The 24,197-nt window shown below is 42.6% G+C and overlaps 1 protein-coding gene across 1 annotated transcript; it reads right to left on the bottom strand.

The window, feature by feature from the left end:
* Positions 1-9,554: 9,554 nt before the first annotated feature.
* On the bottom strand, positions 9,555-23,999 carry LOC308324571 (homeobox protein Dlx4a-like). The gene is made up of 3 exons (XM_080776668.1): positions 23,331-23,999; positions 20,572-20,768; positions 9,555-10,423 (listed from the first exon to the last, which is right to left on the bottom strand). The coding sequence occupies exons 1-3, from the start codon at positions 23,704-23,706 to the stop codon at positions 10,169-10,171; spliced, it is 828 nt and encodes a 275-aa protein (XP_080632794.1). The 5' UTR covers positions 23,707-23,999; the 3' UTR covers positions 9,555-10,168.
* Positions 24,000-24,197: the final 198 nt, after the last annotated feature.

The following is a 24,197-nucleotide window of genomic DNA, read 5'->3' as shown; positions in this document are numbered from 1 at the left end:
GATGGAAAGGGAGGGAACAAGACAGGATAGGCTGCTTGGAAGGAAGAGGAGAAGTGGGGACAGGGCCGAGAGACAGACATGTGTGCATGCAATATGCAGACTGTATGTGGCAAGGTGGTATACATCAGGACAGGATGTATAGCGAGACAGAGGAGGGATGGAAGGGAGGGAGGAATGAAGGGAGAATGGGTGCAAGAAAGAAGGAAGAGAGAGTGGCGTGGGGGTGGGGGGGAGGGTGGACCGGAGAGGAAGAAGAGTGTGGTATAGAGAGAGAGGGTGTTCAGTCCTGTCATGTGGCGAACAGTTGGAAAGGGGAGGAGATTGGTGTGTGTGTGTGTGTGTGTGTGTGTGTGTGTGTGTGTGTGTGTGTGTGCACGCACGCGTGCATGGTTGCGGGCGCACGCACGCACGCGTGCACTTATGTAGGCTATTTATGTATGCCAGTTTGAGGTTGGCCTCGACGTTGAGTGAGACTGCACACACATATACTCATGAGTAATACATGTAATGAGCATCCACACATTCATTTGTGTGTGACCATGTGTATTTATGTGTTCTGTCTGTGCATAGTACGCGATATTCTGTGTGTGCAGACATATGTCTCTGTGTGTGTGTGTCTGTGTGTGTGTGTGTGTGTGTGTGTGAGAGAGAGAGAGAGAGTGCTGAACAAGCGGTCCATCTTTCCTGCTTGAAGCTTCTCTCTTGTTCTGACTTGTTCCATGGGCAACAGACAACACACACACACAAACACGCGAGCGCACATACAACACCATGTGCATAGACAGGATCACGGTCCCAATCCACCTCGTCTTGTGGCCTTGAAACCGTGTTGTTTGTGAGCGCACGGTTGTGCACCCTAATCCCTCTGTGATCCACCCTGCGTGCTTTCTTTTCAGAAGTCTGTCTTGACTTCCTGCACTTCCAGGTGTCAGAAAGGAATGTACCTCGATCGTCCCTCAGAGAGAGAGAGAGAGAGAGAGAGAGAGAGAGAGAGAGAGAGAGAGAGAGAGAGAGGCGGGGAGGGTGCGGATAGAGGGTAATATCCTCAGGATTTGACTGTGAAGGAGGGTGAAGTTGGTCTCACACACACACACCCACACACACACACACAGAACTTTCCTGTGACCCCTCTCGTGGTCAGTGGGTCTGTGACCTGCCTCACATCAGGTTGCGCCGATATATGACCTCCAGCTATATACTGTATGATCAGGACACAAACTGGATTTCAGCATGAGCATGTAAACATGTAGGCCTACTGCACAGTGCGTGTGCGCACACACACACACACACACACACACACACACACACACACACACACACACACACACACACACACACACACACACACACACACACACACGTCACACACACACACACACACGCACCTGTATGTATGCATTGTAGCGGACCAAGCTGGCCTTTTAAGGATGAAGTCTGAACTGATGATTTTGAAGTTGCTTTATTCATAGATCAACGTAGAACTGGGACAGAAACAAAATACAATGTATCAATGGTCATAAATGACTACAATATAATCCATAAACTGTTCAAATCTCAGGCACATACTTTTTCCATACATCACTAAAGTACATTACACAATACATGAACAGCATTCTGCATATATTCAACAATAATACCAATAACAGTGCAAGCAAATCAATAAAATACCTTGTCCCCCTTTCCAGCTAGGTGCTATGTTGTGTGTGTGTGGTATCAATAGTTCCATGGTTAGTTGGCATTTGACCGTTCCTTTGGCCTTCCTTTCCTTAGCCATCCACATAACCAACCAACTTTAGCCACACCATTTGTGTGCTGTCTGTTTCAAGTCTTCTCTGTACTGAGGCAGCATTTCCTTGTTTTTAACCCCAGTGCCACAGCTGAGCTGAGTCCCAATCATCTGATTCACATCAGCTGTGATCAGTTGTTGGCACACTTTCTGTTCCAATGCCTCACAACACTGAATATATACTAAACAATAAAGGTATTACCTGTGGGTCCGTTACATGCATTAGTACATGCATGTAGCGGTAGCCTCCAAATGTACACACTTTTACACATAAGTATAAGGCATGTGTGCTTTGCTTTTGCACCTATATATTCTAGAGCATGTGAAGTGAATGCATCTGTTTAATTCTATAGCATTTGTGCGTGCGTGTGTGCGTGCGCGCGCGCGTGTGTGTGTGTGTGTGTGTGTGTGTGTGTGTGTGTGTGTGTGTGTGTGTGTGTGAGCGTGCGCGTGCGTGCGACCGTGCGTGTGCGTGGGTGTGGGTGCATGTGTGAGTGCATGCTTGCATTTGTGCATGTGTGTGTGTGTGTGTGTGTGTGTGTGTGTGTGTGTGTGTGTGTGTGTGTGTTTGTTCACCATGGGCCAGGTTTAACAAGCTAATATAAAGTGGCCCCTGCAGCTTAGAACTTGTTTTAATTAATATGTTTTCTCCATCACTGGATCTTTTCCTCTCCCCCTCTTCCTATCTCTGCCTATAAGCCTTTTCCTAAATCTGTCTCTTGCTGTCTTTTTATTCATAAACTACTTTTTCGTTTCTTTGCATGTTTCTTTCTCAGAATCTCCCCCTCATACCTTTGAATGGATCTTTCTATTGTACAATCTTCCTCCTTCTGTACTCCTCTTCTTTCTCTCTCTCCCTCCGTCTCCCTTGCTCTCTTCATCTCTGTCTATGAACATCCCTCTTAAGGCTAATTCTTCACAAACTGTCATATAATGCAATATAGATTAGATTTTGTCTATCTCTTTGTCTCTCTCTCTCTCTCTCTCTCTCTCTCTCTCTCTCTCTCTCTCTCTCTCTCTCTCCAGGGCAGCAGCAGGGTTTTAACAGTGTGCAAGTAGGTCTACATTCACCCTTCCTGTTTGCATTATTCATCCCTGCACTGTCAACAGGGATACAGTAAACAGAATGTTTACGGCATGTCTCTACAGGAGTCTAAGAGAGTAGGTCTATGTGTCTACAGGAGTCTAGTCATCTATAAGAGAGTAGGTCTATGTGTCTACAGGAGTCTAGTCATCTATAAGAGAGTAGGTCTATGTGTCTACAGGAGTCTAGTCATCTATAAGAGAGTAGGTCTATGTGCCACACTAGTCAGGTCTAGTCATCTAGAAGAGAGTCTATGTGTCTGTCTATGTATCTACACTCAGGTCCAGAGCAATCTTGCAAACCGCTGGACCGATCAGCAGCACATTTCTTGTGCGACCTGCCACTATAGGCCACAGAAGTAAATCCGCTAATATATGCTTCCATTAGTTTCATTCTTTTTCAAATCTTTAACTGTACAGTAATTTTGCAATGTAAATAAATGGGGCTATACTAATTAATTTATATCTGTTAACACATGAATATACTGTATATGTACATTCAATCAACAATGTATGAATAATAAAGTATACTGTATATCAACATTAATGTATTACAGTAATGAATACACAGTATGTGACAGTCCATCTGCACTAAATATATGAATGAATTATGGACAGTCTATAATCAACAATGAGTTGATAGACATGTACGGTCTATCATCACTGCAAGAGTCGACAGTCTACAGTAGTCTGATTTATAGTCACGTTAACTATTGCTGTGCAGTATGGGGCAATGCAGCTCAGACAGATATGAAAACTACAGATCACACTAAACAAGGCAGCTAGAATGGTCTTAAGATGTGGGTATGAAATTGACACGGGTGAACTGCATAACAGAATGGGATGGCCCACAGCACTTGAATGCATAAGAAAACAGTCTCTTGCATTGATTTCTAAAATAAAAACATCTAATAAACCAGTAAACATAAAGAATAAATTAACATTAGTTCGAGAGAAACATCAGGTCAACACAAGATCAAGACACAAAGATATTTATGTTCTACCAAAAATAAAAACTAGTATGGGAAGCCGATCTTTTATTTCTAGGGCAGTTCAATTATGGAACTCATCACTATAGCTGAGATTGATTTTATTGATGCACTATTATGTTGTGATTTCTGTTAAGCTTTGTTTTTTAGTTCTAGTTTCTGTGTTGGTATGCGGTCAGGTTTTCAGCTGGCTCAGGGAAGAGGACGACCCTGCCATGCATAGTCCACCATAGATAGGTGAATGAACTGTATCTGTCTGTGGGCAGGCATATGCTGTGCCTGTGTGTGAGTGAGTGTGTGTGGCTGTATGAGTTGAGGATTAGAGGTATAGGTATTTTTATTATGCTGTAACATTTGACTCACTGCTGTCGTCATCAGTGCAATTTGAAATGTATTTTTTAAATGAAATGTACTATTTTGTAATATAATGTATTTTGTTATGTTTTAATTTATTTCTGGACTCTTGGAAGATTAGCCGAAAGGCTAAAAGAGATCCAAATAAAAATCAAAATCAAACAGTTTACAGGTCATACTATACTGTGCATATAGACAGCTAGAAGACAAGGCAAGGAAAGTTTAGTTGTATATAGCACAATTCAGCAAGGCAATTCAAAGTGCTTCCAGGCATACAGGACTGGCCAAGTGGCATTCATGGTATCCCAAGGAGGGATTTCAATAGAACCAGGGACGGTGGCTACATCCTTGGAGGGACTCTTGGTTGTGAAACGAATGTTGAATGATGGGATGGTGGGATGGATTCTACGGTCCAGACCTAGCCCTTAGGCGGCGTGACAGCGATGTGTCTGGAATGCCTGAATTCTCAGAAGATGCGTAATCTTGTCATTGTTGAAGGCGTAAAGCCGGAGCAGAATCAAGAAATTCTTGATTTCTACAGTTTAACAAATCTAGAGAGCATGTGTGCAGTTTATCTCATCTCACATATACAGCGAACAGAAAAACAGTATACCTCACTGAATGGTATGAGTGAGGACTTCTTATCAGATATGACTGTTAGATAATCTGGCAGGGTTTTGTCTCCTGAACACGGAATGATTCAACACCATATTTATTGGGTAGTCTTCTTGGTTTGTTCTTCAGGGTATCCTGGATTTTCACTTATGGAGGTTATATGGTTACAATCTGACTCATGATTGGAACAAAAGGGAGACACAGGCACAGTTAAAAGTGTATAAAATATTTATTTAAAGGTTAACTAACTAAATCACAAGTATAAGATGTCAGTAAATATGAATGATCATCAGTGTGTAAGCAGTGCATGCGTGCGAGTGTATGTGCAGTGGGAATGTTGTAAGGTGTAAACCAAGACACACACACGCACACACGCACACAAACAAACCAGTAGAGAGGAGAAAAGACTCAGGAGTGAAGGCAGATTGACACTTATATAGGCGTGGGACACACTAGACTCAGGTGTGGTCCAATCTCACTGACGATCCAACTCCACCCTGACAATCAGCCCTAGCAGCGGCCATGTTAGGCGGGGTAGGAGAGGATCGTCACAGTTAGGCAGAGACTACAACAATAGGTGAAACTGAGAAACTGTAAACATCTTGTTTTTATAAGAAAAGCATTGCATCTAATTATAAATGCACCAATGTGTGTGTGTGTGTGTGTGTGTGTGTGTGTGTGTGTGTGTGTGTGTGTGTGTGTGTGTGTGTGTGCGTACGTGCATGCGTGTGCGTGCATGCGTGTGCGTTTGTGTGTGTGTGTGTGTGTGTGTGTGTACTGTTATAACTTATAATCCACGTAACTCAAGAACCATTCACCCCACCAACTTCAACGCGTTCCACACCATCACAGGGAGTGCAGTGCCTGGTGTCGAGTCGGTCGGAGCCAAGGTTGTCCAGAACCGCCCCAAAAGGCCTCTGACCGGGCTCTGGACCGGGCCCCTGCCCACCCAGTGTCCATATATGGAGCTGGCCTCAGTTCTGACATGATTCTGACATCTGCATAGACTCCATATTTGGGCATAACTCCTATGGTCATAAAAGGGACACAGATATAATATATGGGTGGGGCATGCATTTCCAATATGCATCGTTCCAAGTAGGCCAGCTAGTGCCCAGCGGGCACCACTCTCTAGTTAATGAGGTAAAACTACAATATGTAGGCTGATTCAGGCGCTCTACAAGCTCACAGTGCATTGTGATGCTTCACAACACACCACAATGCAACACGTCGTATAGTGAGCTTGTATAGATGTGCTATTTTTGCCAAATGTTTGCCTATTATGACATACTCATATTATAGGGTTTCATGTGGTTCATTATGCTTTTCAATAAACTTTACAATGCCTTTGAAATGCATGCCTGTAAGAAAATATAGCCATGGCTTATCGCCTGAGCTGGGACTTTTGGCCATAGAAGGCCGCCTGGCTGGGAATGGTTTAAATGTATATTTTATGTGTGGAAAGGGAGTGGTTGGTGACATGCATCACAGGACTTGAACCAGATTCAATATTGTTATAATATGATTCAAGATTTGATGGTAGCACACTGGTATGTGTGCTATGTTCATGTAATAACAGATTCAGCCACCAGGGTGCACCTTCTCAAACAATTTACAACTTTAGTTTGGAGTTGATACCATCATTCAGATACACAATAATACAAAGTAGCCTATATAAAGTTAATTTTTTAAAATCCCATAATGATAAAAACGATAACAAAAAAGTGAAAAGATGATTATTATGCTATGGCTGCATTGGAGAGCTTTGTGGATGTCATCTGGTTCACTTAATTCTTTCACTCCATTATTTTTTGTGTGTGTGAGTGTGTGTGTTTGTCACTCACACACACACACACACACACACACACACACACACACACACACACACACACACACACACACACACACACACACACACACACACTTTCCTGTGACCCCTCTCGTGGTCAGTGGGTCTGTGACCTGCCTCACATCAACATGTCTCTCTCTATTTTGCAGACAGGCTAACAGGCTAATGACAGGGCAACACACCTGTAAGTCATTTTAGATAAACGGCCCTTTTCATTGTCAACCAGTAAACTGTCAACGAACAGTCCTCAGTGATGCTGATCCCGATCCACCCTCCTCTTGTTCTACTATCTACTTCATATGTGGACAGTGGACTGACTGACTCATATCACGTGGTAAGTTTAGGAAAGTATTTTTTTTCTAATAATCTTCATGTTTTAGGTTGTTTTAGAGATTGTTGGGGTTTGGAAGTGCTCGTTACATATCACTTAATGGCCTTGCCTGCATGCCACCTGTTTTGAATTTGTATAATGCAGGAGGCAGCAGGAGGTTACTTTACTGAAAACGAGTGCTTCCAAACTCCAACACCTTAATTTTGGATGTATTATATGGGCTGTCACTGGGAAATTGCAGCTATAATTACCACCTTGCTGGCAAGATGGCCACGGTGTGCCTATCGTCAATATGTAAGTTTGTCACCTCCTCATTCACATTCAATAGATCCTGTGATCCGTGATCTTTTGTGGCCAGCCGCCAGATGTAATTCCTGGGGTCTAGTTGCGACCATAGGTCGCATTTACAATGAAAACCTGCATCTCCCGTCCTTCCGTCAGTTAGTTAGTTAGCCACCCACGCCTCCATATGGTCACGCCTTGTGACATCACGTCTCCATATATGGTCACGCATCGAGACCACCATATAGCCATCTCCATATATGAAGATCACGACACTGACCTCATATACCCTGGATAACCATACATGGAGATGACTGGATCATCACCTATAGATCTGCATATATGGAGCCGGCCAGCAACTCTACAGTACATCTGACCTCAAACCTCAAACCCTTAAGATCTCTATATATGCAGTTGACCTCTTCTGACATTCCATTATGTTGATCCCTCACCCCATCCTTCCTGTTCTGACATTCCATATGTTGATCTGACCTCATCAAACCCTGTACACTCAATACATATGGCCAGTACAGAATTCATTCCATATGTTGATCTGACCCCCCATGCCAAAGCGCCAGCACTCGCCCAGCAGGCTGCCGTCACCCAGGGCGGATGGGTGCACCTCTCCCTTTCGGCGAGGTCGCTTCTCACCCTCAGGGGTGCGTCTTACTGGTAGGACTAGTTAAACAATAATAAAGACATCGCTGTAAAATGTTGTAAAAGAACAAAATAAAAATACATAATTAGCCACCTGCCCGAATGGCCCCTGTACCCTGTCGAAAATCGCTAAAACGAAAGAAAGCTGTAAAAAAAAAAGAAGGAAAAGAAATGAACACTCATCTTTTACTTTCTCTAATAACAACCTAAAACATGAGCCTTGGTTGGGGGGGAAATAGTTGTCATTTAAATACAAATATGGTATAGATTACTGACTATACAATGCAATAGTGCCACCTATTTTAAAACAATTTTAATATAGGCTATTACTTTTTGATAGGATATAGCTCAGAGTCCTAAAAAGATGGTTACAGAGAATTAAATAGCCTACTCCTATATACACATATACTGTAATATACTGTTTGCTTGGAATTTGATTATATTTTATTATTTTGTCTGCATTATGAACAACATATTCCTGAATTTAAGGAATAAAGACATAAAATGACTAGCTAAATAATGTAAAACGCAGGTGCCTCAAAAATGTAGCATTTAACAGTCACAACCTTGATTTAATTAGTGAAATGGGATTGTCAGTAATTTAAGCATCTCGCCTCTCATTTTCATCTGAAATAAAGCAAGTAATGAACTGATGTGCTTTTTCTCTCAGGTAGTAATGGTTGCATGTGGCTTTGTCATAAATCTGCATACTATAGGCCTATTTTATCCTGTTTGTCAAAACAAATAGACTTAATTATGGGCTATAGCCTACTACCCACAAAACAGGAAAGAAAACTGTAATATGATAACTGTTTTAAGGTCACTGTAAACTGATAATAGTTACCAATTTGTGGAAATATATTCCTGTAATCCCCTGACGTGTGATCCGTTACTTCCGTCATTCCCTCGTCTAGTGTCGGCTGGTGGAGGGATATATTCCCTACAGCCTGCAAATTACACATAATTACCTGCTCGTCGTTGCAGTGAAAGCTTAATTCAACAAGCTGTGCCCTAAATTACCTTTAATTGGGGTGGTCATTTTATAAAATCATTGCCAATGCTAGCCAACTCATTCTTCGCCTCTCCAGATGTTCGAGGGAGTGAGGGATGTGAGCCGTTTCTTGTGATTTACGACTCATGTGATTTCTTGAAAACACCTTTAGGGTTTAGGGTATTTTTTATTATACAGACGCCCAAAACAATTGAACACTGTGAAATCCTGAGTTTTCATTGATATCTATGTTTCAAATGGATAAAGGATCACTGAGGATTTTACTTTGAATTGTTACAGTTGCTTAAAGTTACCGCCGCTCATCTTTATTTTAATGTGTTAGTGTTTTCAATTTAATAATTATCACCCCGATTAACAAATGTAATTGCTGTACACCAGAGAGAAAGACATGGAAAATGTAACAGTTACATTTCTGAGACAATTGTCAGTGTCATATGAAATTACTGGGGATTTGAAGTCACTGGTGATTCATTTCAATCAGCGTACAATTTTTACCCACCCACAGCCATTTCTATTGGCAGAAATGTATATTTCTGCCAATATATTATGGCAGAAATATACCTTCGGATACGCTGGAAAGTCCAACTGTCAGGAAACACAAGTTTATAAAGTCTTTATTTAGTTCTTATTAAGGCCACTGGCCCACAAAGTCAAAAACACAGAATATAGGAAAGACCAAACGACTGAATGACAAAAAACAAGAAGAAAAAAAAAAAGGAAAACTAGAGAGACTCCAAAGAAGGACCCGATGGGAGAGAACTGAGATGCTGCTCTTATAATCAAAGTCGTATCCTCTTTTACACAATCAAGAGTTAAATGAAACACATAGTGTTGCTGTGTACCTGTCCTTGACCCAAAGCAATACTTTGTCCTGTTCTGGTTGAATGTCAGCGCAGGCACGTCTTGGCGCACAGCCGCGGACAGAGGAAGCTGGCGCCCGACGTCATTCCGGCTTTTTAGACAGCTGGTGGATGGAAAAGAAGCTCCACCTCCGCGGCTGACTGACGCGACGGACAGATTCCCGGAAACGCTCTCCTCCTCCGCGTCAGTCAGCCGCGGTGGGGGTGGAGCTTCTTTTCCATCCACCAGCTGTCTAAAAAGCCGGAATGACGTCGGGCGTCAGCTTCGTCTGTCCGCAGCTGTGCGCGAAGATGTGCCTGAGCTGTGTGGCCTCCTTCCTCTCCCCTCCCCTCCCCTCCCCTCCCCCTCATCACATCATTTGAGTCCTGGGCATGGAGTCCTGATGATGATGACTCGGGTACCAATGTCCAAAATTGTTCATGTATCCGCCGGAGTGCACGGGCGTGCCTTTATTGGCCATGGAGATGTCCCACAGGGGAGGGGGCATCCCGGGGGAGCAGGGGGACGCGGACGAAGCCGCGTGCAGGTGGTCTTCAGGTCCGCAGGGACCATTCTTCATGATCTTCTTGTACTTGGAGCGCTTGTTTTGGAACCATATTTTAACCTGGAGGAGTGGGAGAGAGAGGGAGAGAGAGAGAGAGAGAGAGAGAGAGAGAGAGAGAGAGAGAGAGAGAGACAGGTGTTATAGTGATGCGCAGCGGTGGAAAAAAAGTACTTGCATGTTTTAGGCTACTCGAGTAAAGGTATCAATACTGCAATATACTATAGATTCTACAGTATATGCAGTATTGATGCCTGCCTACCTTAATCTACAGTGTAGAAGTACTCTGTTACTATAGCAGATCTACAAGCTCAGTGCTCACAATGCGTAGCATCGCGATTCGCGACACATTGTGAGCGTGTAGATCGGCTATTTCCAAATGGCCAAAATGTATACAGCTGAAGTGGTTAATGTATGTTTTTTGTTTTGTAATAATAATCAAAATCTACAATGTAACTAGTAACCAAAGTTACAAAATAATTGTAGTGGACTAAAGGTATAATATTTGCCTTTACTTATAGTGAAGTTTGGAAATACTCCAGTGAAGTAAAAGTACTTCAAAATGGTACTTAAGTAGTAGTACTGTATTTGAGTAAATGTTACATGACTCTACTGGTGATGCGACTGTGTGCCAGTGTCTCTCAGTGTCCAGTAAGCTGAGGACATGAGGAAGCTCAATATGCAAAAAGTATACATTTTAAGGCCAGACATTGTTGCACATTGATAAAAGTATACGTCTTTGTGCAGCCTGGTATTGGTCTGGCCTACTAGCCTCAGCATACTGTATATGCTGGATTATGCAGTATTCATTTTGACAGCCATCCATCCAGCTATTATTCTGCACCATCTTGGTGTTAAAGCCAACTATGTTGTCGTTGCCTAGAATAATTGATATTGCTATAGTGTTTCCAGCGTGCATGCAAATTGGGCGTCAAATGATGTGAATATGCCTGCCGGGCAACATGTTAGCTTTGCGGGGATGACGATGAATCATAAATAATTACAAGCACTTAGTGAACAATGCTTTGATCTATAAAAACAAGTTTTAACAGCGATATAAAATAGGAGAAAATAAGAAATAAATCTGCCACGGATTGCATTGCCAGGAGAAATGCGCCTAGCCATGCCCTGGGCCAAACTGTAAACACAGCAACACATGAAAAGACTGAAATAAACATGCGACAGAGATTTCATCCTGGCACTTTGGTTGTTTGTGTCCCGTTTCACACAGACAATTCCTCGAAAATCTTATTTATGGATGTGGCACCCACATAGCTGTAAAAATGATATCCTCGTAAAGAAAGCTCATTACAGCGCTCACTCAGATCGATTATAAATGTGTGGGGAAATAGAAGATTGTCTCATATGGCCAGAACTGACTTCATTTTAAATGTGGTTAGGCTATATCACAAAGAAGGAATGCAACATTTGACAACATTTTTATGACAGCAGCTTTCATTCTTCGAGTCACTTCAGTGGAGGTAAATTACAGCCAGTATGAAATTAGTATCGAGGCTGGCAAAGGCATCAAATCCAAACTACCCACCCACTTCATAAATGGGCAAGGTGGTTCTAATTATATATATTTTTTATTATTCAAGCATTAACTTGAAATTGCACCATAAAGTTTCAGCTGGCCCATTATAGTTATTTTGTTATCAATTCTAAAGCGAAGTGCACACAGCCTAAATAAACGTCAGAGTCATCCTCAGTTAAAGTATATACTCAGGACGTGCACTGTGCAGGTTACATTGCCCTTAAAGGCAAGCTTCTATGTCAAACATAACAACACAACACATTCAGAAAACCACAGCTCACATAATAATTAAGTTGAGCGCCAGGTCTGCAGGTCTCAGTGGAAACCAAACTGTATAATGTGGATCTGGGCTCATGAGGCCGGTAGTCAATCAACAGCACGTTAACGTAATGTGAATATTTGTGCGGTAATTATTGGTTTCATATTCCTACAGTGACTGACATCGGCTGTCTGAGAGCTCCACTAATGAGACTCTCATCGGGGAGAGAGAGGGGGGGGGGCGGAAGGCTCGTCCAGGTGACACCGCCTGTGTGCAAGGATGAGTACAACTAATGAGACTGCCTGTTTATGCATGTGAGAGGGTGGTGTATACTTCTGACTTTGTGTGTGCGCGTGTGCGTGTGCGTGTGTGTGTGTGTGTGTGTGTGTGTGTGTGTGTGTGTGTGTGTGTGTGTGTGTCGTGGCGTGGCATGCGTGCGTGCGTGTCTTGAGGTGTGTGTCAGGAGTCAGGACTCAGCATGCATGTACAGTGTGTGTGAGTGCCAATGCACACAAGTGTGTACACTTGTCATCTATGTTAATTTGTGTGCGAGGAAGGGGGGGGGGTAATGTGTAGTGCATGTGCTAATGCATGTTTTGATTGTATGTGAGCATGTGTACTGTATAGGTTGGTGTGGGATAATAGAAGTTAGAGAAAAAGAGAGAGACAGAGTGAGAAAGGGGATAGAGAGACTGAAGGAGTTTGGAAGAGAATAGAGAGACAAGAAGAGAAAGATGGGAGAAAACAGAAGACAGATACTGTCAGAGTGAGGGACAGAGAGAGAGAGACAGAGAAAGAGAGAGAGAGAAAGCTAGAGACCTATTGGTTGAACCGTTTGTGGCAAAAGCTTGTAAATATCTAAGACTACCCACACAGAAGAAAACCCTTTACCTGTACTTTGTGGTAAAAGCGCTCAAACATTCTTTCTTTTCCTGCCTTGATTTCCGTTTCTTGGAAGAAATGACATACCAGTATAATGGTATGTCACCCACCCACATTTTTTTATGTGTAAATCTGTGATGTGACAATAAAGCTGCACTATGCACCACGGCATAGTGATTTTGTCGAGGGAGAAAATTGTCTGGTGGTGATGAAAGTATACTATATAGCATAGCGATATAGCTGTATGATTGCTATCTTAGTGTGTGTGTGTGTGTGTGTGTGTGTGTGTGTGTGTGTGTGTGTGTGTGTGTGTGTGTGTGTGTGTGTGTGTGTGTGTGTGTGCGCGTGTGTGCGTGCGTGCGTGCGTGTGTGTCTAGTAGTGTCAAGTAGTCGTATGTCATCAATCTTTTTCCCTCTGTGTAAAGTATGTTCTGTAGTTGGTTTGATCGTATAATGTAACTTTCTTCTGATCAGTGTTTGGATCTAATGTATTGTGCCTTTTGTGCAGATCCAAATAAAATAATTCAAATGTGTGTGTGCTTGCATGGGGCGTGTTTGTATGTGCATTTGTCCAGGTTTGCGCATATATATCATTTTGCACAACTATGTGCATGAATACATGCATGTTTGTGTGTGCGTGCGTGCGTACGTACGTACGTGCATACATGGTGAGCTTTTATGTGTGTCAGGATAGTCAAACAGTACTTGTGTCAAATAGTACTAATTATGCTTAGTGTTTGTTTTAACCTGCTCAGTGTGCCAGAAGGGTGGGGTTTGCCTCATAAGGTCCATAAAGTGACTGCCAAGTTTATTGAAAAATCAAATTAGAACAACAATATCTGACAACTCAACTCAACTGTCTGGATGCAGTAAGAAGAACTCATGTAAACTTTGACTGGAAAATGAACGGTAACAAAATATGTAATCAACAAACCATCTAAAATATACACTAGGGCTATTACATCCACAAATGCTGTTCTATCCATTTATAGTACTTTAGCAAAGCGTGTCTATCCAGGGTAATTTGCCACTGAGGTTGATAATGTCCCGGTTCAACGTTGTAGGTCAGTGAGAATAATAATATAGGGATGTTGAAGACACATGACGGCATGAGTATACACATGCAGTGGTGGAAGTACTCAAATGTTTTACCTAAGTAAAAGTATGATTCAATAATGTAATAAGTAAATGTCCGGAATTCAAAATGTAATTGAGTAAAAGTACAAACGTATTGTCATCAAAATGTACATAAAGTACCAAATTACTCAAAGTGTACTCATTTTGCTGAATGTCCCATTTAAAGTTTTCGAATGTATAAGAATCCTTTGAAAATAGCAGATCTACAAGCTCACAATGTGTCGACACTATAGGACTGAAGTGATTAATGTCAAACCAAAAGGTCCAAGTTATAGAAAATATACTGAACGATGGTCTTACTCTTCTTAAGATAACGATTTCTTGTCCCAAAATGGATATATAGCATTTAGAAATAGACACATTGCACTATACATGCCAGGCTTAGCAAATAAAGGCTAATTGCAGCAGGCCCTTGGCCGCATGAGAGTTTGGGTCAATATGAGTAAACCAGCCGTGAGCCACATGACTGTGTGTCAATACAAGATGTTCTGTGTTCCATTCTCCCAGTGGCCGCACATTAAATCCATTACAACCTAATACCGCCTAATACCAGCACTGCTATATTACAAAATGAGCTCTGTAAAAAAAAGCCACAGTCGTACCATCCACTTCCGAAGGGCTTAAAATACGGCAATTAAATGACACTGTATACTCACACCCTGGCCATTCTGCTCTTGAGGGCTCGGGGGTGGGATGAGGTGGGAGGGGTTTCTATTTGGCCTCCATTAATCATAACCGCAATCTTAAAACAATTTTCATCACATGTCTATAGTTTGAGGCAACACATTTGAGCATTACAGCACTTTGCAACATATGCATAGTCTCACCATAAAATAAATGATACACACGCACACTCACGCACGCACGCACGCACACACACACACACACACACACACACACACACACACACACACACACACACACACACACACACACACACACACACACACACACACACACACACACACACACACACACACACACACACACACACACACACACACACATCTCCATAACCATGGGGCAATATACATTGTACACATCTCCATGTGCACATGTAGATTTAGATACAGCTATCTCCAACTTCAATTGTTTTCTCCACTCTATTCATGGGGGCAGTTTGGGACCTCTGTGCTACTAACACAGCATGCAGTAGGCTACCACTAATATCTCAAGAGCAAACACATGAACTTTGCATTCCAATGCATTTTAGAATGGCAAATATAACTGGATGTTTCCTCACATCAGACACAGTAGATGTGGAGAAAATGACAATTGCTTTGACCCTGTATGTGCCGAAAGATGGACCCTGCAGTCAGGAATGATATCTTTGACTCAGTGAAGACACTAGAAAACACATTTAAATCAAGAGATATACAATTATGCTTTATCCAAAACATATACCATACATCCAAACAAAGGGTCCAAAGGGAATTCCTGCACTGCCTCTTTGTTTGCTTAGAGAGCACTCTTTGAACGTTATTATGTTAACACATATGTAGCATGTTTAACCTATATTCTATGCAATATAATATATATATAATATATACCACTGTGTTGCCTCCCCCTGGCCAGCCGGGGCGCCTGATGGAGGGGAAAGGAACTGGTTGGAATAACGTGTTCCTTTCACGCGCTAAGTCCAACCAGGGAAACTCCCCCCTGTCAGGTGTAAAGGAGCAACTTGGACACTCAAGCATGAAGGAAGCATGAGTTAAGTCCGTTGCTCTCCCCAGGTTGGTGGAGGGTGTGTAGAGCCCAGGATCACAGTAGATGATTGACACAGGGGTGAAAAATGGGTTACAAAATCGTGGGATAAAAAATATATTTAAAAAATATATATACCACTGTGAATATGCTAGTTTATTGTCTTTACACCGTAATTACAGCTCCAACTAAATTAAATAAATAAATCATACAACACTCAAACTAGCTTAACCTAAAAAAAAGAAAAAAAAGAATGTACACAAACATGTCCCTTCGATGCCCTGGGCATCCATAGTCTCAGGGAAATGACTTTGACAAAGGGAGCTGTAATGCTGCCAGTCACGACGTGCTAATAACTGATCCGAAACATTTCATTTACAAAGTCCAACCAAAATAGGAGAGAGAGAAAAGAAAAGCCAAACAGACAACAGAGGGGAAGAAAGAAAGAAACAGAGCTTTTCTTTCATAATCATACATGTGGATTTGAATGTCTCCAGACCACATTGGGAACCACTTGAATGGAGTACGGTCCACAACAGAAGGCGGAGGCCCATTACGGGATGAGTCTGGACTCTGCAGTGAAAACATAACTGTGGTGGAGGATTCAGCAGGGATTAGACCAGAAGATTTGATGACATCAGGTTCGTGTCTGTTTTCACCGCACGCATGCACAAAAACACACACAAACGTGTGGTCTACAGTTTTCACACACACACACACACACACACACACACACACACACACACACACACACCGTCGCACATCCGTATGCAATGCATAGCACACCTTTGCCATTGCATGCTCATCATACACAAACATCCGCCTGCATGCATGCCCGACATGTGCACACACACATGCGTGTGTGCATGCTGAACACGTGTGTGTGTGCTCACACACACACACACACACACACACACACACACACACACACACACACATACGCCTTGTAGGGAAAGGGGAAAAATCCACTTTTAACTCTATAACTTTATAGCAAAACATTGGTCAGATTTTCAAATAGTGGATATTATATATATTCTTCTCTGAGAAAGAGGCTCATCTTCAAGAAAACTTCTTCATGTGAGTGTGAAACCCACTCTAAGCCACTTTTAAGCCTAAAACTACAGCATGGCAGAAAACAGTGAATAACATTGAAGGCGTGCGTGATCCTATAAGTCACACTGGTGGCGTTGTGCATACGTGGACCATCTCAGCGGTGTAAAAAGACATTTCTGGGTTTCGCCTTACACGGTACAATGTTTTGACGTGTGTGTGTGTGTGTGTGTGTGTGTGTGTGTTCAGTGGGAGTCTTTTGGCTTTCATTGTACCACTTTCTGGCAATTCAGCCGAGAGAGAGAGAGAGAGAGAGAGAGACAGACGGATAAAGACAGAATGCAATAAAAACATAGGTAGAAAAGAGGTGAGACATACATGTGACTGACAGTTTAATAACTGCTGGCCATGAACTCTGGAACTCATAGAAGTGTTACCTAGGCAACTGTTTGGGCAAAAATGAGAATAGACAAAGGAACCACCTCACACCGTTATGCAAAAACATGCACGTCTCCATCTTCTGTGTTTTTATTGGGTGAAATGGGATTAATGGAAACAAAATGCTTGTTGTGCATCCACGTTGTAGGTTTAGTTAGTTCTGTTTCATTTAGTTCGTCTGACAGACAAAATGGCTGCAGTTACTTTTTCTTCGTCATCGCAAACTCATAACAGACCTCGTCTTGTGTGTGTGTGTGTGTGCGTGTGCGCGCGTGTGTGTGTGTGTGTGTGTCTGCGCGCGTGCGTGCGTGCGTTATGTGTTTGTGCACTACTTTGTGACTGGACGCATGCATACTTGTAGGCTCTTTACACCCTAAAATTGCCACTATTCATTTATCCATGCACTCTCAGAGTTAAATTAACACTGGGGATTTTCCCATGCATTTATGTGGGCTTGTGAAAGACTGAATTCAAGAGAAGAGACATAAATGGCCAATGATTGTCCAATGCAGCAATTTGAATCCAATCAAGTAGTCATCATAATACTTAGGCCTAAGCCTCATCTCTCTCTGTCTCTCTCTCTTTCTCTTTTACGAATGCACGCACGCACACACGTACACACGCAGACACCTACACACACACACACGCACACTCGCGCGCGCACACACACACACACACACACACACACACACACACACACACACACACACACACACACACACACACACACACACACACACACACACACACACACACACGCAAACACAATTTTCCTATTTTCCTGTCTCTATTAGTGGACAGTTTGAAGGTTTATGGGGAGTTTAGCCTATCAGTTCCTGGTCTGTTTATAAAGTGACTAATTCCACTATTAGTGAAGACATTAAGGATGAGGAAAATCGTCCACTGCAGGTCCAAACTACAATTGTTGGATTTTTGTACTGGGAAAACATTTGTTTAAAAATACCACTATATAGGCTATAACATATACAACGTTTTAAAACCCTCAGCTTTAAGAGGAGCTGCAACTTGATCCTGTAGACATCCAGAAATTGAGCAAAGCTGGGCTAAGCTCACCATTCAACATACCTTCACACTGCACACAGAGACATCAAAAAGGCATCCATGAATCTGTACGACTCTGGGTAAACAGGAAAAACTCCAAACCTCTCTCTAATAAAAACCGAACTATATCACTTTAACAAAAAATATGCACATGCACACTATACATTTGCAGATTATGCATCCATTCTCATAAACTTCTAAAATACTGTATCTTCACACACACACACACACACACACACACACACACACACACACACACACACACGTGCACGCACGCATGCACACTCGCATGCACACTCGCTTGCACTCACACACACACACACAAACACATGCATATTTCCATGGTTGCCCAAACAACACACATGCACGTACATGGCTGCACAATGCGCACACAGGCCTACTTAAATTCTGCTTGCTTAAATTTAACAAGTAGAATGGTCTGCAGGTAAGGTGCTATTTCCTCTCTCTTACCCTACTTTAAACTGTTTAGTGAACAAGGGGAATTGTAAAGTGCCAAATAGTCATTCAGATTTTCCTTCAATTCATATACTCGTGCCATGTAGCCTATTAATGGGAAGTTATCACACACACACCCAGACAGGCAGGCAGGCACGCACACGCACATGCGCACACAGACACGCACGCACGCACGCACGCACGCACACACACACACACACACACACACACACACACACACACACACACACACACACACACACACACACACACACACACACACACACACACACACACACACACACACACACACACACACACACACACACATACACACACACAGATTATTTCTTTGCTTCTCACTCTCACTCTCTCTCACACAAACACGCACGCACGCACGCACACATGCTGCACGCACGCACACGCACACACACACACACACACACACACACACACACACACACACACACACACACACACACACACACACACACGCACGCACGCACAATCACACACACACACACACACACACACACACACACACACACACACACACACACACACACACACACACACACACACACACTAAAACATTAATACTGTCACTGTGTATCTGGATAAACACATGCTATCTAATTACATGGCCCATGCCAGCAGTTCTTCAGTCACTGTGATGCCTGTCAGAGAGAATATATCAGATTCTATTTAAGGGTAAAATATTGATGTGATCTCCATCTCCCCTTTTGCAACTATAACAGCCCAGTAAAAATAGATCCTTGACTTACACACCCAGTCCCAGATATACCTCTAAAACTGAGCTGCATTTTACATCATAATTTTATCACACTTAATGCCTATATGCACAACACAAGGCCCACAACAGTAACAAACAAATCTCAGTGTTCTTTTAACTCAACTTACAAATGTACAAAAATGATAATTAGTATTATCATGCTTATACCCATCTGACAGTGAATGTTACTATATAAACATCCTGGTATATTATCCACCGCTGCATGTGCCGACGCATTAAAATAAATCTATTACTCTGTGTACTCGTCTGTGAATAAAATGTCATCTTCTTGGCATCTTGGATATAGGCCTATATTGCTCTCCAAAAGTGGTAATTATTTGATATTGTTTTTCATATCAAGTCTGCTGCAGGCTAAATCAATTTCCAACAACTGTCCAGAAACCTTGGTCGAGTTGCGCCTATATAGGCTATAATATATAAACGCCCTCAATTAGACAAATTGTTTTTAACAATTTGTTTCTGTTTGAATAATGTTCCTGATTATCATCGTGATAACTAATGGCGTTTCATAAGCCTATAGCTTAAACGGACATGATTCTTTCCGTCACTTCCGTGCATGCTGTGCATTGCTCTTCATAGGATATGGATAGCATAGCCTATTTGTACCGCATATTCTCCTTAAAGTGGGAGTGTGGGACCTAAATAGAATGAATGAATAACAGAATGTGCGACCCAAAATAAATTGAAATGTGTTGCATTTTACGCATTTAAGTCCGCATGGTCAGGATGTGTCTTTTCAAGTCAATAAGGGGCCTATATAGCTCTTGCAGCCTCCTGGGCATATAGCCCATACCGAAACAACCCCATGTCCCATGCACGTCAAACACGAAGCATCTCGCATCTCACACGCATCGCCATCAGTCTCATCTCACCTGGGTTTGTGTCAGGCCCATCTTGGCCGCCAGGTCCGCCCTCTCGGGCAGGGCCAGGTACTGGGTCTGCTGGAAGCGCTGGTTGAGCGCCTGGAGCTGCAAACTGGAGTAGATGGTCCGCGGCTTCCGGATCTTCTTCCCCTTCCCGTTCAGGCGAACCTCCCCGTTCTCGATGACCGTCGTGGGCTTGTCGTGTTCTTGAGGGCGGGGGATCAAAAGACAATTAACAAATTATATATCTTTTTCTTTTTTTTAAATATATTTTTTTATATATTATTTATTTATTTTGAAAATGGTTTGTAAGTTTAGATAATGATCTTATGTAACCTTAAACGCGTTGATTTCACGAGGCCATTTTAACCAGAACTCCGGAGTGACTCCTGAGGGTTTTAATATAATGCATTCATTTCTAACCTCATATAATAAGACCGTCGTCCAAACACACAGACAGAGGTCATAACATAAGGAGCCCCAATTGGCTTTCTCTCCTATGTGGAATAATATATGTAACTAAGAAGAACTAACAACTGTGTTGTTGGCCGTCCGTCGTGTGGGTTTTCTTTCTATTATGACAACGGCTCATCATCGCCCGCTGGAACAGCTGTGAACGGGCCTCGTCGGCTCGGCCCCACAAGACGTTCAGATAACACGAAACCTCAGTGTGTGTCACCAAACCACGCAGTTACACATGCACGGAAAACACCGCTATAGTGAAAATGGGCTCCGTGAGAGTGGCGGTGAAAGCATAGTGGGTCTGTGGGTCATCGTAAATCAAAATGACACAGGGCCTTTTGCTGTTTGTGCGGCTGCCGGCTGCTGCGCATAAAGAAATCAGAACGGGCGGGCCCGCTGAAAAGTGAAAACTATAGCAATATAGCCTAAAGACAGAAACACATAAAGTTGATAATAGAACGGAACGCGTATACGTTTGTCCCTGTGTGTGATTCTCTTTCTTGTATTAGTGGCCTAGCTATTATTAGGCTATTATAGACAGAGTATTATAGGCCTAGTATAGTAATTATTAGGCTATTATTATTATTATTATCATTATTTCTTCCGGTTTTCTAATTGCAACAATTACGCACAACATGTGGGTAATTTGTAGGCCCTCACTCCCCCCACCCCACCCCCCAAGAGAGGCCTTCAATGTTTATACTATGTGGGGAGATTGAAATGCTTTTTCAGTCTCAGACACGGTAGCATAATTATGTGAAGGCTGCAGGAACACACACCTCAATCTGCACTAATGCGTCCAACTTGAAAATGGTCTTTATATCGCGAGACATTTGATATTCCACTTAGCAAGGAAGAGGAATCATGTTACAAGAATATCTGATTAATATAAGTCTCAAATTGTATTTTGTGTGTAGCCTATTCATTTTCTATATATATTTTTTTCTTTTGCTTGGTTTATTTTCGTATAACATGTATTTTATAGGTTGCACTTTACCAGAGATAATTATTGTATTTGACAGTGTTTAAAATGCATATTATTTATAAACAACTGGACTTGTTTACCTACTTAAAAGCCTATAGCAAAACTTTATCTGTCTGTGATGCTATTTAAAACAAATTATACAATACATTAAATGAACACTTTGAAAATGAATGCTATGTGTCCAAATAAATAAATATATTTAAGAGATATCTAAATGTTGTTGTTTTTTTTCATCTTAAATACCGAAATCACCTTGGTAAAAAATAAACAAACAAACAAACAAATAATATTATTGATTTGGTATTTGTAAAAGTGCTAGACCAGAGCTGATATGAATGATGTGCTGGCCTATATTAACGCCTTATACATGCGGCACATATTGGCTGCATGGAAACGCACTTGTGCTTTACACACTTTACACCTATATCACAATTGTTTGAATTTTCTTTTACAATAACCTACCGCCAATAAATATAGGCTATAATCTTCCATGCAAATTATATTTACGCACTGCAGATCAATAAATCCGGTCTTCTTCAGACTGATCATGCAGGGAGGCTGTGATTGTTGAGTGTTTGACTTTGGCACCTTGCCCCTCATGCATTATTTATTATGTAACATGCGAAGTACAATTAGGCTAACATTGTGTTGGACATGTGTGGGGAACCCAATGAGTATGTGTGCATTTATACCAGAAGACATGCATATTAAGGCTAATATTGCCCTCACGACATTTAATTATATTGATTTATTCCGATCAGTTGAAATGTTTCACGAGAGAGGATCGTGTGTCAGTTGTCAAGGATGAGTATATGGTTTATTTTAAATCCACGATTATTTTTCGATCAGACTGTCTATTCCTATACACAGTGGTGAACTTGAGGCTGATAGTACTTCATCTCTTTGTGCATGCATTATATTCTGCCTGTCCCATTACAGATTCACGGTCCACAGATCATTCAAGTCATCATGCTATATCATACGTTAACAAGGCAGGAACATGTGGGGAAAAAATATTTGCCTCATCGAGCAGCAAATAAAAATAGCCTCAGAACGTCTCAATTTTAATATCTCTAAAATAACTTCCATCCCTTCTTTCCATATAGAAAATATAGGCTATAGTATAGGCTAATAATAGCCTAATAATAATATAGAAAATGAATACGATATGCACATCCCCACAGTTGGCGCTGGACCCCAAAAATGATCAAATGGAATGTCCGCACACGATATACATGCACTGCTCCCCCATATCGTGTGCGGACACTCCATTTTCCATGATCATTCGCACCGTCCCGACACAGATCCACTGTCAACGTACCCGTGTCTTCCAGCCTGCTGTGCCCGTGCAGCGCGCTGCCGTGCCCACCGGCACCGTGCTGGCTATAGGGCAGATACGCGCCTGGGTGGTGCGCGGCGGCATGCACCGGGCTGTGGTGGTAGGGGTACCCCAGCGGGCGACCGTACGAGGGCGGCCCGCCGGAGGACGAGAAGGGGCTGTCGTGCTGCGAGGCTCCCACCGCGTGCAAGCCGTGCACCACCGGGTAGTGGTTGTGGGACAAGCCGGGGGAAGGCTGCTGGTGGCCGGGGTGGGGGTGTCCCGGATAGCCGTGTCCGCCGAACTCCAGAAACGCCGACTTGGAAGGGTCGGCGGCGGCGGCGACCAGACTATCCGACATTGAACTCATAGTCATCATTGGGTGTGGGGTCCATAAAGGCGACGCCGGCGCGGGGTCGTCAGCAATAAAACCACCGAGCCGATCGCCTTATTTGCATGGTTATCCGAAAAACGTTTACGCTCCGTACGAAAAGAACACAAACGCGAAGATATTCCCCCCGAATCCTCCTGCCGGTAATCTCCTTCCAGACAGTCCAAAAATACAAGCCCAGTTGTCTGTTGTTATCTTGTCGATTCTGCAGCGAACGAAGGGGGAACTTCAACTTGGCACAGACGAGACGGGTGTGCGTATTCCTGCCTTCGGTCTGTCTGTGCGTGTGTGTGTGTGGAAAAGAACAGCGCGCTCACCTTCACTTGGCACACACGCAGCTATAACGGCCCGCTCATTGGTTGCAGCGGTTTACATGTCACCAAGACCAAGGCCTGCAGGCCAAAACCGCATTCCAACATCCATCACGATGGATCAATTCCTATCTTTTATGTAAAATTCATAAATCAATAGGCCTAAAT

Source organism: Protomyctophum bolini (genome assembly GCF_963924005.1).
Source record: "Protomyctophum bolini genome assembly, chromosome: 11".
NCBI lineage: Eukaryota > Metazoa > Chordata > Actinopteri > Myctophiformes > Myctophidae > Protomyctophum > Protomyctophum bolini.
Note: the sequence above shows the minus strand (reverse complement) of the source record. Positions and strands in the feature narration are given on the sequence as shown.